Here is a 17,093-nt window from a genome sequence, read left to right on the forward strand (position 1 = left end):
TAGTTATAAGTAGAGTTTTCCTTAGTTATGATAAAAGATAAGGTAGATATAAAAATTCCTTTATATTTTCAATTTATTTTGGTATCTGCTGTAATGCTTCCCTGTACATTTTTGATACTGTTAATATGGGTTAGTTGGGCCAAGGGTCTATCAATCTCATTTATCTTCCAAAGAACCAACTCTTAGATAAGTTGAGTTTTGCATTGTTTCTTTGCTTCTATTTTACTAATTTCTACTATGATTCCTATTATTCCTTGCTGTTGACTGGCTTTGGATTCGATTTATTCTTGTTTCCCAAATTGTTGAGTTGCATCATTAAGTCATTTATTTGGTCCCAGTTATTTTGATGCAGATACACAGGACCATGCATGTCTCTGAGAGGCTGCTTCGAATGTGCCCCAGGTTTGCTGTGCTGTGCTTTTGTTTTCATGTAGTTCTAGATACTGTTTTTCTTGATTTTTTTTCTTTGACACATTCATCATTCAGTAATAAGTGGTTTAATCTCCACGATTTATGCATTTCCTAAAGACTTGTTTTTGGTCAATTTCAAGTTTGATTGAATTGTAATTAGGTAGGATACAAGGAGTTATTTTAAGCTTTTTGAATTTGTTAATAATTTTTTTGTGTGTCCCAGGATGTGGTCTATTTTAGAAAAGCTTCCATGTGCTGCTGAGTAGAATGTGTATTCTTTAGTATTTAGCTAGAATATCCTATCAGTATCTGCTAAACTCACTTGATGTATAATGCCAAATAATTGAGGTTTCTGTTTATTTTTGTTTAGATGGTCCACCTAATAAGTGGAGAATAAGGGGCACTGAAATCACTTACTATTGATTTTTGAATGCTTATCTTTAAAGATAGTAATACATTTTAAAAAATGAAATTGGGTACACAGGAGTTTAGTGTGTGTGTGTATCATAATGTCCTTTTGGTTAACTGTTCCCTTGATTAGAATGAAATATCCCTCTTTATCTCTTCTGAGTCATTTTAGTTTCAAGTCTAGTTTATCAATACTAGGATAACAATGCCTGCTTATTTCCTGGTCCCATCTCACTAGAGTTCTTTTGTCCATCATTTTACTGTGAGGTGATACCTATTTAGAGCTAATATGTGTTTCTTATAGACAACAAATAAATGGGTTTTGTTTCTTGATCCATTTTGTAAGCTTTTGCCTTTTGATTGGAGGATTTAAGCCATTTATATTTAAAGTTATTACCGGAATGTGTGCTAATTGTGCCCATTTTGCTGTTGAGTTTTGGCATTGTGTTCTCAGTGGTAGTTTCTGTATTTCCTAATCATGGCTTTGTTTTTTTTTTTTTCATAGCTTCTCTGCTATCCTTCAGTCCTCTCTTTGGACTAAATATTGTTTCCTGTATTTTCTTTAGGTTTAGCCTGTTGGCTACAAACTTTTTAGGATGTTTATACTGTGGGAAGTTTTTCTTTCTCCTTCATTAATGGTGGACTGTTTGTTATCTATTAGTCTACCCTGGCAGTCATCACCTTTTAGGGTTCAGAACGCATTGCTCCAGGCTGTCCACTGAGAAACCAGCTGTTATTCTGATGACTTTTCCTTTATGTGTGACTTGAATTTTCTCTTCAAGTTGTCAATATACTTTCTTTGCTTTGTGTTTTAACTATTATATGCTGCAGGAATTTTCTTTTCTGTTCTTGTCTATTTGATCTTCTGTGTCTTTTCTTCAGTTTGGAGATGTCTCCTTTTATGAGATTTTGAAGGTTTTCTCCCTCATCTACGCCTGTAATTCAAAGGTTTTTGTTTTGTTTTGTTTTCTGGTGTCCCACATTTCCATGTTCCTTTTCTGTTATTTTTGTTTGTCTGTTTTAATTTGTCATATTCCTTGAGTATCTGATCTAGACCTTCTACTTTATCTTCTAGTCCTGATACTTCATCATTTGCTTGATCCACTCTTCTTGCAGGCTTTCCTTTGAGTTTGTAGTTAAGTTATTTGGGTTATTCAATTCCAGCATCATGTCGCCTTGAGTTCTCTTCAGTGTTTCTACTACTTCCTTACTGAATTCCATTAGCAAGTCCTGACTGGTACTCATCATTTCCAACAGCTTTATGTTTGCATTTTCTTGGGCATCATTCGGGTATTTATTTTCCTCAAGTTCTTTCTCCTTGATCTCAGCGTGATGTTTGCTGCTGTGGGTCAATGGTCTTGTACACTATAAAGATTTGTTATTTGTATTTTAATAAAATGATGATTGGCCAGTAGCCAGGCAGGAAGTATAGGTGCAGCAACCAGAACAGGAGAATTCTGGGAAGAGGAAAGGCTGAGTCTGCAGTCGTGATCCAGGTGCAGAGGAAGCAAGATGAGAATGCCTCACTGATAAAATATACCAAGCCACGTGGCTAACATAGATAAGAATTATGGGTTAATTTAAGATGTAAGAGTTAATAAAAAGCCTGTGCTAATAGGCCAACCAATTTATGATAAATGTAGACCTCTGTGTGTTTCTTTGGGACAGAATGGCTATGGGTCCAATTGGGACAGAAACCTCTGTCAACAGTTTGTGGCATTTAAAAATTCTTGAATTCTCTGATGAAGCTTATGATCATTCTTTTTAAGTTCTGTGTCCTGGTGTTCATTTACATAATTCTCATTGTCAAACATTTTGATAGGACTGTAAGGCTGAGGAGAGAAGATACTGGTGGTTTTGTGATGAGCATATAGACTTGTAAGTTTGATGGACAGAGCAGGTTGGGGAAGAAGAGCAGATATACAGGTAGGTTGAGCCAGAGGCTGGAAATGGCTTGAGTAAAAAGTGGTCAGGTGAAGAGAAGGGACTGGAATGGTGTTTAGGATGTACCTCCTGGTCCAGCCTAGAGTGTAGAGGTAGCTCTGGATGGGGGGAAAGGCGGGATGTGGTGTTGGCCTTGGGTAGGGGGTTAGGTAGATAAAGTCCTGGCAGAGACTAGAGATTGGTTATGGCACAGACAGGGGTGGCCAGACTAGGCTGGGGCACTGGACCCAAACTAGATCTGACAGGTTTGGCATGTAGCATGGGTAGGAAGGCTCAAGGAGACTTACCAGGCTAGACCCTCGGAGAAGGTTCGGTAGAGAGGTTCTATCTTTTTATTTCCTTCCTACTTGCACTCTGGTTTTAATTCTAATATTTTTAAAACTATTTTAATATAACCTTGTTTCCCTGTGCTATACTATCAGACAGACAGACAGACACACAGCTAAACAGTACTCCCAAACATCTTGTTTTATGCCATTGCCAATGATAAAATAAGCACAAAAGCAAAAAAAAAAAAAAAAAAAAACAAGAGAAAGAAGTGTGGCATTTTTATGTGAAAATATTTCCTGTTTTTAAGAGTCTAACCTTGGAATAAATTAATAAATCTTAGTTATTATATAATTAAGTTTAAACTAATAGGTTTACTGGGCAAAGAATTTACCACTTTTAACACCCTAATACACACTACAAAGTTGCTTTCCAAAAGTGTCTCCACAAATCCACATCATATACTTGTTTTACTTATCCTGGGGCTTTCTTGCAAACCCTTTCATCTTCCTTCCTACTGCACCCTGCCTGGCTAATGCTATATTCTCTCTTACTTCCATGTGTCTTTCAAGAGGATGCTGCCTGCTTTCCCGAGGGGACCTGGCTTCTGTAGGAAACTCTCAATCCAAGAGCTCTCTAACCTTCTCAGAAAGGTCACCATGTTTCTATTGGTTATTAGTGTGGCTATGCACATACCCCTGCCACAAGAGGAGGTCAGAGGACAACTTTGTGGAGTCACTTCCCTCCCCACACATTTACATCGGGTGAGGGCTGAACTCAGCTTACATGGCAAGTGCCTTTACCTCAGGGCTATCCCACTGGCCCAATTACCATAATTTGTGCAGAGGTATGATGGTATACTGCCATGTGTGTTGAAAATTTAAAGTTTTTAGACAGTTGAAAACCTGACATTTTCATTATTTTGAAGCAGATGTAAGACAACAAAATGTCACTTACCATGCAGTGCCACTCAGCACATGTGGCTACTAGGCACTTAGAATGTGGTCAGTCCTGAAACCAAGGATTGACTCTGTGTACTTTCACTGTAATGCAATAGCCTCTCATGCCACAGGTAGCACAGGCTTAAACTAGGGTCCCTGGGCACCACCCCATGCCCCAGCCCACCACCACTTTTGTGTTATACGACTCAAACAGTTTTGTTGTTGTTTTAAGCGAACTTGGATTCACAGCTGTTTCCCAGCAGGTTTCTTTCTGGAGTTACATCACTCCCCTTGATTCTCGGTCCTGAGCTTGCTAGCTCTGTGTCTTGGTATCACCATGTGGCTCTGTGGACTTGACAGGTAGAACTGTATTTTTCACATTGTATCCTTTCATGTATGAATATTTAAATAAACAATTTCTGGTTGTGTAAATGGCTGAGATTTCCACATCTTCTTTCTCATATTCCATCTGGCTGCCCCTTCCCCTGCTTCCTGAGGCAGCTATGTCCTTTTAGGAAGTGGTGACAAGAAGTTCTCCCTTCTTCTTGACCTGAAGCTTCTATTGCTCTTGATTTCTCTTCCTGCGTTAGGTCTTGGGCTGTTCTGATGAGCTCAGAAACTAACCAGAGAACTTCCTACTACCCTGTCCGCTTCTCCCTGCCCTGCCCAGCATCCCTAAACTGCTGGACTTCCTCCAGTCACACTCAACTATTTCCGGCCCTAAAACCACACATGCTCCCCTCCTTCAACCCCCACCGTCGGTGTCTCCACTCCACCACGTTTCCAGCCCTTCCTACTTCATACCTTTCAAGAACTTCACCCAAGCCCTGCATTCTGGGGAGATCCTGGACTCTCCCACCTCACACGCAGAGGGGCCCCGTTACACAGGGCACTTTGCTCTCTTGGAATGCCTGGCTTCTTTTCTAAGCAATACAGAACCACAGTTTAGATGATGGTTTGGAGCTTAGCTCTGCTGTCATCAAGGTGGAAGACCTGGGGTATCTGAATGACATTTGCTTCTGTGGCTCATCTTTCAATGGGAAAACTAAAAGCATCACTCTCTAAAAGCTAAAAGCACTGTCCACATAGGACATGTCACCAGGGAACATGGCTCCCGACCCATCCACTTGCTGGGCTATGAAATACCAGGGCCATTTACCGCTGCAGCTTGCTGAAGGCAGGGCCTGGCATACAATAGGTCTGAACACATTGGGTGCTCAGCTGCATTTTCTGAAGATGAGCGAACGCTTTATCTGGAACCAAATGGCCACCTCATGCATCTCAGAGTCACTGTCACACATACAGAGTGAGCAGAGAGGGAAGGAGTGCAGAGGGCAAAGTGAACTACCTTGCTTCTAAGTCCTTTCCCTCCTTCACTTATATGGTGATTGTGGAAGAACAGTTGTCATGAATCTCAGCAGTTTCTAATCCTGACCCAACGAGGGACTGACTTTTAAGCAGCAGCAGCATCATCAAAGATCAGTTTTAGCTCACAAGGTCAGGAAGCAATCAGTTTAGATCGCTAGTTTCTGTTCTTTCTCACTGGGAACAAAGATGCATGTGGTTCTGTCTTCAGCACCTTCAGGTGAACTAGAGCTACAGACCCTGAAGAGAACGCTAAAGCCCTTCAGCATGCTTACAACTATTCCAGGAAACAGTATCCCACAGGGTAGAGAGAGCATCATCCAGGGCGCGGTGGCAGCATCTAACGGGACAAAAATGAAGTTTCCACCTGACCTAGTCTGTTGGAAGAAGTGGTATTCCAGAGAAAGTGCTGAGAAGACTTAAAGGGGAAGCAGGTGTAAGCAAAGGAAAGAAAACATGATGGCGGACGCTTTATAATGACCTCTGTGACCATGCCTCTAAGCTCAGAGACCCCCAAGAAGGTGGAGGGGCTGCTGCACAGAGCTGCACCTGCAGGGGTCAGATGATCCACCGCTGTGCTGAGCGCACGACCATAGGTTCTGTGCAAGGAAACAAGACGCCCCTACTGGATTTAATTTCCATTTCTACTTAGAAGTGTCACGTTAATTGGAGACTGGGTTGGGACAGGGAGATATAATGTGGGGTGAATGAGATCTATGCACAATCCTGATGAGAAAGGGGTTTCCTTGCCACAGAGTGGAACAGTGGCTCCGTGGAAAGAGGCGAAGAAAAAGGACAGCTGGTCAGCAGAGGAGAAATCCAGAAGCTCAAGCGACTGGTCACAGGTGAGGGCAAAGGTGCTAAGCACGATCTGTAGTTTTCCTGCATGGCACTTCTAGGCTGCAGGGCCATTTCCAGATGTGTCAGGACATTACATGGAGAATGCACGTATGTGTCGAAGCCTCGTGAATGACGATGACCATGGGGGTGGGGGTGGGGTTATGAGTTTCCTTTTAACTATCCTTTCCAGACTTATTTTATAATTTGCGGCGAGGGGAGTCACGGGATGCATTCTACAGATCTCTTTTGATTGGAGTAATGTTCTCAGAGAACACAGCAAACAGCCTTACACTGGTCCTGGGGCACTAAATAAGAACTCAGTAGAAGCCAGGATGTTGAACCTGTGTATGTGACCTAGCAGCATGCAGCCCTGAGGAAAGAAGGGAAGTTTAGGCAATCTCTGTGGGAAAGAGCAGTGATATTGTAGCAGCGATCTCATGCCATGCACAAATGCCAATTATGGGCAGGTTGGTGACCCAAGTGCTACAAAATCCCGAGAAGAAAATATAGGCAAATAATGACCCTGCAGTATGGAGGATTTACTAACCAAGAACAAAGAGACACAACCCAGGCAAAAGCGAAATAAAACATGCCCAATTTAGAGTGAGGACAATAGGAACGTGGGATCGCTACAAACGAAGAAGACACCTGAACATGCCAAAAGTGAGCAGGAGAGGGACAAGCTCAGGCTTGTCAGTTTGATACTCGCACGCCATCTTGGGAGGGGGTAAGCACGTCACACAAGGAAGAGCCAGCCGTCTGGCAATGCGTGGCTGGGTGAAGTGTCCCACCCACTCAGGGAGGGCACAGGCAACTGCAGGCTCTTTGGAGGGCAATGTGTCAGCATCCATAAAATACTGTTTGACTTGGCAAGGACTTCTAGAAATTAAAAAAAAACAAAACTCTAACAAAGGTTAAAAAAAAGAACACTTCCTGCAATATTGGCCCTAGAAGAAAAATTCAAACAATTTCAAATGCCCCATAACTTAAAGTGCAATTCAACTGTACCCAGACAGTGGAATCTGAAGCTGACCTGGGTTCCGACAGGGAACCTTCATGGTGAAGCTATTCTGTAACGAAAGTCAAGATACTGAACAGAACATTAAGAAGAGTTGCGGTATAGAAGAAGAGGCTGAAAACCTTTAAGCTAGGGGCACAGGCTATTTCTGCAGCCGTACCAGGAGCCAGTGAAAGCCATGGCCTCTGGAAGGAGAGTCAGGTAGTAAAGAGCGGCTAGTGGCCACTACCCTGCGCAGCCCAAAGAATGTCAACCTGGGTTTTAAGCAGTTCTAATATGCACTACCTTCTCAAAAGTCTGCTGAGAACGTTTCATGCTTGCTAAAGAAACTAAACGGAACAAAGTTGAAAGAATAACCAAATGGAAGCGTGTTAATATAAATACTGTACTCAAAGGAACAAGGTAAGTCTAACTATCTTACTAACAGAATCACCGAGGTTTCTTTCTGTAGATGTAACAGTTACTTTAGAAATTAATTGTGGGGCTGGACACCCAATTCTACAAATACACTAAAATGCACTACACTGTGCAGTGTGGGTTCATGAATTGCAGTTTGTCACACACACAAGCATGCACACACCCACTTTTCTTTTACTGCAGTGGTAGGACTTGAACACTAGGCTTCAAATATACTAGATATACACTCCACTGCACAACCACCCTCGGCCCTGCCAGTTATCATCCGTGGGGTGGAGGAGAGGGAGATGCTTAGGAGCTATAGCCCACAAGTTAAACCCGGCTCATATTAGCTTTTCCTTTCCGCCCTTATCACTCATTGACTTATACAAAAAGTCCGACTGGAAGTCAGCCAGAGAGCTATGACATGCTTTCTGTGTCATATCACATTCACACATTACAAGAGCAGACCCCAGAGAGTTAAGGAAAAAATACAATGCTCCATGAGGTTCAGTGAAAAACAACTGTGGCAGAGCAGGAAGCCAGTACGCTCTTTAGTTTAAAATCTACATGAAACACAATTTCTACAAGTGTGTGAGGAAGGAGTAAGAGGGCTAAGCACCCAGAGTCACCCAAGTCAGGGGCACTTTTGAGTAGTGGCAGGCAGGAGCTGGGCAGGCCGTGTAGGGTTTGGCTTCTGTGCGGAGTGTGTGAGGGTGTGCTTTGTTTAAAGGAGATGCTGTCCGTGCGTTACTATGTGGACATACTCCTTATTAAGTGAGGCTGAGGAGCTGAAAGGCACTTGGACTAGGTGAAATAAGCAAACGTGAGTCACAGCCTTAATTTTAGCCTTAATTTTTAATTAATTAATTCAGCCTTAATTTTACCAAGCTACGGGCAGAATTCATTCTGATCCCTTTTCCTGACATTTCATGCACGTACCCTTCATTAACTGCAGAACTGAGGTCTGTTAAGTTAGAGGGTAAAATGACACGGAAGACAGCCACGAGTGGGTACAGGCTGGGGAACTAGGGACTCTGTCCACAGCCAACAATGTGGGGCTTATAAATCCCATTTTGGGCCGCTGGGGCACATGGTCACTCCGGGGCTTAGGTTTAGCTTTCTCCTGGGGCCAGCCTAGCATTAGCATCCATACAGTCACTAATTCACACGGCCTGCAGGAGAGCTGTGGAACTTCTAACATTTCTGTACTTCAGAAGGCAAGCAAGTCTGGCCAGTCTTTTTACCAGTACACGTCTCAGGGTGCACTCTCGGAATGAAACAAAACCACTGCTGATGAATGATCCGGGCCCTAAAACAGTCCAGAAAAGTTGTTTCACACCCTAATATATAGACAATGTAGACATAAATAATATGTAAAACAGACAAACACACACATCACAGCCTCCTAGCTTCAAGGTAAGAGTGAAGTTGAAATTCCCTGGAGAGAGGAGTCAATTGAGAAGAAGCCTTATAGAAACGGCCAGTGCAGTCACTGGCTACGGCTGTCTACAGACTCAGACCTCAGACAAGCACCCTCTGTGGCATGCCTATACACCCTGTAAGTTCTGGAAAAGGAAAGAGCTCTAAAAGAACAAGAGAAACCATCCAAGAGGAAAGGGAGGCAAATCCACAATCTAAGGGATGGGGAGGACCAAGATGCTTAAAGGGACCTGTGCTAGGTTCCTCTGCTTGAGCAATTTCCAAAAAAGGAAACCTGGGTAACTCCCCAGTGGTAGATGCCACCCAAGTGGCTGCCAGCCCCAATAAAGGTTCTGAGTTGGAAGACCTGGGAGAGCTTGAGTCCCTGTAGAAATTACACATGCCAGGTAAAGCCCACTCAGTAATCTGGTTTGAAACAAAACTCAGTGTTTAGTTCACAAAAATCTTTGCAAAGAGGAAAAAAATGACACTGAACATTAAGGCAAGTGAAGCATTAAAAATCACATGCAAATGTGTATGAGTGCATTTTCGACTCAACACCATTGCAAGTTTCTCCTTGCATCTAGTAAACTCACCTCCATGTTCTAGAAACACCCGAACACATCTCTCCTTTCCTCTTGCTGCAGAGAAATGGAGCAAGGTCCAGCCATTGGCATCTCGGCCATTTGGGGAATAGCCTTGCTCCAGCATCTTCCGTACTGTGTGAACATCTCCGGCAGCTACTGCAGCCTGAATCTGCAATTCTTCCTGGAGCTCAGGGTTCCTCCGACAGTGGTGGTGTAACATCCTAGCAGAGTCCGCTTTTCACCAACCAGTCATTAGGTCAAAGGAATCAGCCTTTCGGGGAAGGTAGAACACATGAAATTTAGAAAATGTGGCTCTTTGCACTGTGGCCACTGACTACCACAGAACTGTCTACTTCCTAAATCAGCACAGCAATAATTAACAGCACTTCAATACTACTGGCTAAATGCTTATGCTAAGACCAAAACTTTCAATAGTTGCATTAAGGCTACAAATAAATTGAATTAATTGAAAGCCAGATAGAGATTCCTGAATTAACAGAAAACTCTCTTCTGCATCCCTTTGAAAACTTGAAACTACATTTCCCCATCACGGCTCTATTTTAGACACAATGAGGAGTGGCAGCAAGAAGCCAAGATGCGGTGCCAGAGGGGCCAGAGTGGTATTGGTCTTGGGAAGTCGGATTTATATGATGCGCCATCAAGATTTAAGTCACAAACTACTCAAAGATTCTCTCACAAGTCAGAGCCAATCAATATGGAGTACTAGAAAACAGCTTGTTGTTTTATGCACACTAAAGAAAGCCTGTGATCAGGAAAATACTTCAGGCCGAGTGTCAGAAGTAGTCCAGGTATTTTATTTTTAATGCAAGGTAACAAAGCTTGGGGGAAGCAGGCTGAGCAAACTAAGCTGGAGCAAAGTAGATTATATTTACATATATAGGTGTATATAGGTGTGTGTGTCTTTCTTTTTCTTGGTTTTCCCACCTCAGACTATTTGATCGTGGTGTTTCATCCTCTCTTTTGCTGTCACATCCTTTTAAAACATTTTTTTTTCTAACTCTGTACCAATTTTCCTTCAGAAAACACTCAAAGCAGCATAAAGAACCTGCTGGTTAGTCACAGGATGAACGACTTCAGTGAACAATACCGCTGAGGGTTGCACAGCCTCTGCAGGTCATGGAGAAGTGTATCCTCAAACCTAGCAGCGAATGAGCTCATTTACACACAAAGGAAATCCAAAGTAAAATGGCTACTTCTCTACTTCTCATGTGGGGGTACAAGCTGTCTGTGTGCTTTTAAGCATTGAAATATACACAGAAACCTAGCTGACAAGTTCCTGGGAAGACATTCCAACGGAAAGAAGCAGTTAGACTAATCTAACTTCCATTTCTATAAGTAAATTTGATTGAAAGAAAAAAAAAAGGTGGTAAAGCCCTTTAAAAATATTCTGTTCTCATACGTAGGTTAGACATCTCAGGATAATTTTGCTAGCAATAATTTTTCTTGTAAAATTTCTCACCATGGACTATACACAAATAAAGTAAGCCTAGCTTGGCAGAACCAACACAGGTTAGGATCACAAACATCTCATGTGCTTTTGTACATAAAAATGGCATTATTACAGTCTTAGCAATATCACTAAGTGATGTAATTAAAAATGTCAAGCTATTGCCTCAAATAGCTCTTTCCTCCGAGAAAATTGGGAAAGGGGAAATTTATCGATAATTTGTTCTCTTGATAAGCAAGTTTCCTTTTGTTTCTTCACTTCACTACTCCCTTGAAATTCAGTCTCTTGGCTTAGAAATTTAACATAGAAAATACCTTTCAGAATAGTTTCGTATTAGTTTCAGTGCTTTAAGAGACAGTATGGAAACTCACCAGAATAGATTCATGGAAGCTCTTACTGTCTATTATTCAGACCACCATCGTTAAAGACCACCATGCTTTTGAAATTTTTATTTACTTTACTATTATTTTTGAGTCAGCCTCTCTTAGCTCAGGTTGACCTGCCACCTTGCTAAGTAGTGGCTTGCCCTGAGCTCCTGATCCTCCCATCTCTACCTCCCAAACGATGAGGCTGCAGGTGTGTGGCACCATACTGGCTCCGAGTGAGCTTTGAGGGTGTCTGTGTATACGCACACTCTTAGGGTCTCTTCTCCACCTTGTCTTTTGAGACAGGGTCCATCACTGAACCTGCACTGCACCATTCCTGCTAGACTGGCTGGCTCTCTAGGCCCCATGATCCTCTCTGCTCTGCACTCTGGTGCTGGGGTTACAGGTGTCCATTTCCATGCTCAGCTTTTACATGAGTAAAAGGAGATCCAAACTTCAATCTTCACACTTACGCTCAAGCATAAGTTACCCACTAAGTCCCTGCCCTAGCCCCCAAAGAGTGTTTTCAGACAGATTATCTTGGCACTTGAAAGAGATCAACTATGCAGGAAAAAGACTGAAACAACAAACTTAGGTTTTCCTTTCAAGTGCCTGCTGCACTGTGGATATATTAGTTTATTCTTAAATCACAATTTCACTCATTCATTTCTGCTCAACTCTATTCTACTCCTGCTAGAGACTGAGCCCAGAGCCTATACTCTAAGCATATACTCTATTACTGAAGCAGCAGCCCCAACCAACTCATTAGCAGTTTTCAAGAGGAATAGTAAAAGTTAAGTGTCATTTTCCTTAAAACGGCATCAGCGACTGATGGCCCAGAGTTACCTTACAGAAGAATGACTCTTCTCTTGGTAGACAGGTCGCCTAATGACCATTGTGCACAAGCAGCATCGTGGGGAAGGGGTTCCCAGCGTGTCCAGGCCTCGGAGCAAGAGTTTTCTTCACCTAAAAACAAATCAAACAACCATCATGGGAGTCTCCGAAACTAACAAAGGACCACAGCTGTTCGCAAATTCTACTTTTTGAAGACTTTAGGTTTCAGGAATTTATAACAAACTGATAGAACTCAGAGACAGTTTAGGAAAAAATGATCTTGCTGCTTACAACAATCTCCAAGATGCAATCAAATAAGATTTATTTTTGGCATTCTGTGCCCTTCTATTCCTGCTCCCCATTCTCCAGCTTCTTGAAAAAAAGTAAATAAGGAAAATAACAAATCACACATTTGGAATTTGGATACAAGCTGAGATTCTTGTTTTTTCTACTGAGATTGTATCTTCAGGCCTGCTTCTTTGAGTTACTTTTTAAAGGACACCATCAGTCACCTGCTTTTTAAAAACAGGACTACAAAGAAAAAAACATGTGCATTCAATACAGCAGCTGCCCAAGGCCAATGTAAACTATGGTAAGTAAAAGGAGATTATGCCATTGAATGGTAGCTCTTCATATGCCTTAAAGGCATCCAGTCAATAACATTTACATGCATACAATGCAGCAACTTAAAACATTAACTAGCCAGAGTTTTTGCTAGCTTCTCCTGATGAATTCTTAAACAACAAAACACTAAAAACCCAACCTCTTTCTCTCTATATAGCTAAAAGGACTCTTTCCCCATTCCCACTGAATCCCAGTTCTGTACATTCCATTCAGGTTAAGGACAGCAGTGACCCCCCGCCTCCCCCAATATCACAAGGAGATCACTCTACGAATTAGCCTATTGCGAGACCTGCCACCCCTTCAAGCTGGGGGAAGGAGTGCAGAGCCTTTATCACTTAAACTTTCAGACAAGAAGAGGGACAGGCCATCTGCCAAGCAGGCATGTGCAGGGGACGAGTGGCAGTTGTAGAGGCTTGCTGGCTGTGCAAGGGGATACTCAACTCAAATGAGAATCATCCATGCGTCCCTTTTGTTCTCTTCATGTTTTATTTTCCCTTGTCGTAAGTCTTTAAGAACAGCAAAATGCTTGTATGCACACGGAACTAAATTCTGAGTGCGACCTGTGCCTATTATTTCCCAATAAAAGAAGTAGGCAGGGTCAGAACAACTCCTTCAAAGCAAAGTACAAATACCACAGAACAATCCTTGCAGAAATGGATGGAGACCAGAGCAGGAAGGCTGCAAGGTGAGCCTGGAGCATCTTACAGTGCCTGAAGGCAAGAAAGTGCTCAAAGAAAACAAGCCTGTAAAGCCACCACCGCCTGGACAAAGGAACCAGCATAAGGGCTCTCCGCCAGCAGAGACCACTGACCACCGAGCCATTTCTCCAAGACCACAGACTTTAAACTGGAAAGCTACTCCATACACGCATGAGCTGCATTACAGGGGAGAGCACACGCACATGGTGTACCATGTGCACATGATCTCTGTTGTTTGCATTATCAAAGTGGCCCCCAAAGTCCGAGGTGTCCGCCTAGTAGCTAATTTCCTCTTGGTGTTAACTTGATGGGCACTGGAGGGAAAAAAGTACCACGGACCTTAAGAACGAATACAACTTCAGCAGTACAGGTGTCTATAAAAAAAAAAGTCATCAAGAAAAGCCACAGGTGGGAATGGAAAAGCCAAGCTTTCTGTAGGGAATACAAGTTCAAAATCCTGATGGCTCTCAGAAATCACCTATAAAATAGGAGTCATGACAAAGGGCAATTTTTTAAATAATATACATTCAACGGAAGGTTTGCTTAAATTAATGATGGCTGCAGACTCCAGCAACCACTGAAATCAGATTCACTGCTAGAAATCACATTCTGGGTTTCAGGAAATAAAGTAAGTAAATAATAAACAAACATGGAAGACTTTGGAAGTGTCAAAATGAATCTTTTTCCCCAATGCATATCATTTTCTAAAGTAGTCCTACTACTTAATGTTAATGCTATGCTTACATTTGGCAAACTCATCTTTTCTACTATAAAAAAGCCAAAAGATAACAACCTAGGTCTCCACGCTTTTATCAGTTGCCCACACTGAATACTACCATTTTTTTTTTTGCTGCCTAATTTCTTTCCAGGTGGACAAGTAAAATTCATTCAGTTAAAATCAGAATTACCTCCCACAGTTAAAAGAAAATCTACACTGAGATAACAGACCAAAGTAGAATATACACATTAATCAAGATATGGTAGAAATTTGCCCAAGAATACATAGCCTTCGACAAATCTGACGTCTCAACATTTTCCTTCGGCACAAGATTGGGTATTAATGACTCCTGCATATTATTTTCTTCCACAGTTTTTTTGTTTGGTTTGGTTGAGATACCAAGCCCCCCTTGTAAGGCCAAGATGGCTAGCAACCTGGGACCCTCCTGCCTTAGCTCCCACATGTCAGGACTGCAGGCTTGCTGTCTGTTTCTGCAACATCTTATGAAGGGACACACATGGGACCTCCGTTTCCTGGTCTCAAACCAACAGAAATAAGGTCACACAGCGCCTGACTTAGAACAGCACAGAGCACGTCTCTGCAGAGTAAATCATAAGGAAAGAAATAAGCGACTTTCAAGACACTGGGTTGAGGACAAAAATTAAAAATCTACCATTGGCTCACAAGACCCCAGAGAGAAGCCAAAATGTACTCTGTCCGATCAAAGTACACAATACAGCCAACAGGCAGGCTGCCGGGCTCCACTTATACCATCAAGGGCCTGACGCCCAAATAAAGCAGGTGTTATTTTGGTATCACTCAACATACCATAGCGTTCATGTCCCTAAAGAAGGACAATGCATTTCCTCCAAAGGACTGGACCTCTATGTGACAAAAAGCTTGATTGTCATGCACAGCTTACCTATGACTCACATAAACTATAGGAGAAAACCCAATGATTTTCACAAAATGCAGATGAAGTGACAGAGATCCAACTGAAAGCTTAAACCACGGGTATGAGAAGTGCTTTGCCAAGAGTGCCCTATTAATGCAGTCATGCCAAGTCAAACTTAGCCAGCGCCTCACAAGTTTGCCAGGAAGTTACACTGAGGGAGTGCGTTCACGTGAAAATGAAAGACTGAAGGTCAGGTTTTAGATATCCAGATTATCTGACTTTATTTACCCACTTTAAGAAGGGAATCACTAAGGCTAAATGTGAGCAGAGACTACACATACACTAAATGTAAACAAGCTAAGGACACACACACACACACACATGTGAACAAAATAAGATATATTTACTTTATATATAATGTGTGCATATAATCTAATAGAATTAATTGTGAATGAATGACATCATTTTAGGTATAAAAGATAGAAGTGGTCGTAACATACTAAAGATGTAGCACATACTTAAGTAGCATCAATAACTCTCCTTTTGTGATATAAATCTGTATTTTGTTACCAAATGATCAGATTAGTGCCCTCCCCATGTCACTCACAATAAAATTAACACCAAGTTGACTGTCAGATACAGAAATATAAATATCAAGATGGCCACGTTGTTAAGTAAATGTCCAAATTAAATAAATTTTAAATGTGTTGACATAACCTAAACCAAACATTCTCAACCATACTAATTATTACAACCTCCACTCCGTGTGTGTGTGTGTGTGTGTGTGTTTTCTTAGGAAAACCATTGCTAGCTGAGCAGATTCACGCACTGTGATTTAAGTAGCAATAATGGCCTGGCTGGAAACCAGCACAGAGGAATATCCATCTTTACAACTGTGACAAGTGCTCCTCATTTATAATCTCAGGTAAACATAGGCCTCACTTAGGAACCCTAGCAAATACATCCCAAGGCTAACTCTCAAGAGGAAAATACCCCCCACACACACTCCCACTAAAGAGGCTAGACCACAAAATATATACTGCTTTTTACCTTTGAAACATACTCCAAATATTTTATTACCATTTTTAAAAAAGGTATAAGGTACTCAGAAGGCAGCACACTGCTGAGATCCCCATTTAACTGCAGAACCTCTTCAGCCCTGAGCTCTGTTTTTAAGTAGTATCAACTACCCTTTACCTTGACAGACCTTTCCTTAATTCCGTGTGTGTGTGTGTGTGTGTGTGTGTGTAAGAACACTACCCTAAATTTTCTCCATAGTACAGTCACTGACGAATATTAGGGGCTCCCCCCTCCTTTTGCTTTCTTTCACTTGGTTCTTTAAAAACTGTGTCTCACTCTGCAAACAGCCTCACTTCAAATTCTCCATCCTACGGCCTCAGCCTGGAAAGAACAGTAGTGGTGGTACACATCTTTAATCCCAGCATTCTCACCTCAGCACTCAGGGCAAAGGTAAGCAGATCTCCGAGTTCGGAGCCAGTCCGGCCTACAAAATGAATTCCAGGACAGCCAGGGCTACACAGAGAAACCCTGTCTCAAAACAAAACAAAACAAAACAAAACAAAACAAAAAAACAAGCAAAATAAGTAAGTATAGCAATTAGAGAGAGGGCTCTATTGCATGGAGCTAATATATACTACTTTTAAATTCCATCAAAAATACTCTTTCTTTCGAATCTAATTTCAAGTTTTAAAAAATATACAATCCCTCAGAATCTTTTAAAATTATCTTTAAGTCTTAAGGATCAGTAGACTCAAAAGGTGTGTGCGTGTGTATGTGTATGTGTGTGTGTGCGTGCACAAGGCACATGAAATCTAAAGGAACAAAGTAAAAAGTCGACCATTTTAATTACTTCTTTGCACTGAAAATTCCAA

At 41.9% G+C, this 17,093-nt stretch overlaps 1 protein-coding gene across 3 annotated transcripts in view; it reads right to left on the minus strand.

Annotated features, from left to right (window-relative positions):
* Positions 1-17,093, minus strand: part of Asb7 (ankyrin repeat and SOCS box containing 7) — a 46,465-nt gene that overhangs the window by 27,292 nt on the left and 2,080 nt on the right. Inside the window, exons 1-3 of one of the 3 annotated variants that reach the window (XM_075952451.1) lie at positions 16,653-16,735; positions 12,279-12,398; positions 9,609-9,870 (exon numbers count right to left, since the gene is read on the minus strand). In XM_075952451.1, coding sequence (XP_075808566.1) covers positions 9,609-9,819 — 211 coding nt within the window. In that variant the 5' untranslated portion in view covers positions 9,820-9,870; positions 12,279-12,398; positions 16,653-16,735. Of the gene's footprint in view, positions 1-9,608; positions 9,871-12,278; positions 12,399-16,652; positions 16,736-17,093 lie in introns of those variants that run through there. The other 2 variants (XM_075952450.1, XM_075952452.1) reach the window with 2 other exon arrangements.

This window comes from Microtus pennsylvanicus, chromosome 18 (genome assembly GCF_037038515.1).
Source record: "Microtus pennsylvanicus isolate mMicPen1 chromosome 18, mMicPen1.hap1, whole genome shotgun sequence".
NCBI classification, from domain to species: domain Eukaryota; kingdom Metazoa; phylum Chordata; class Mammalia; order Rodentia; family Cricetidae; genus Microtus; species Microtus pennsylvanicus.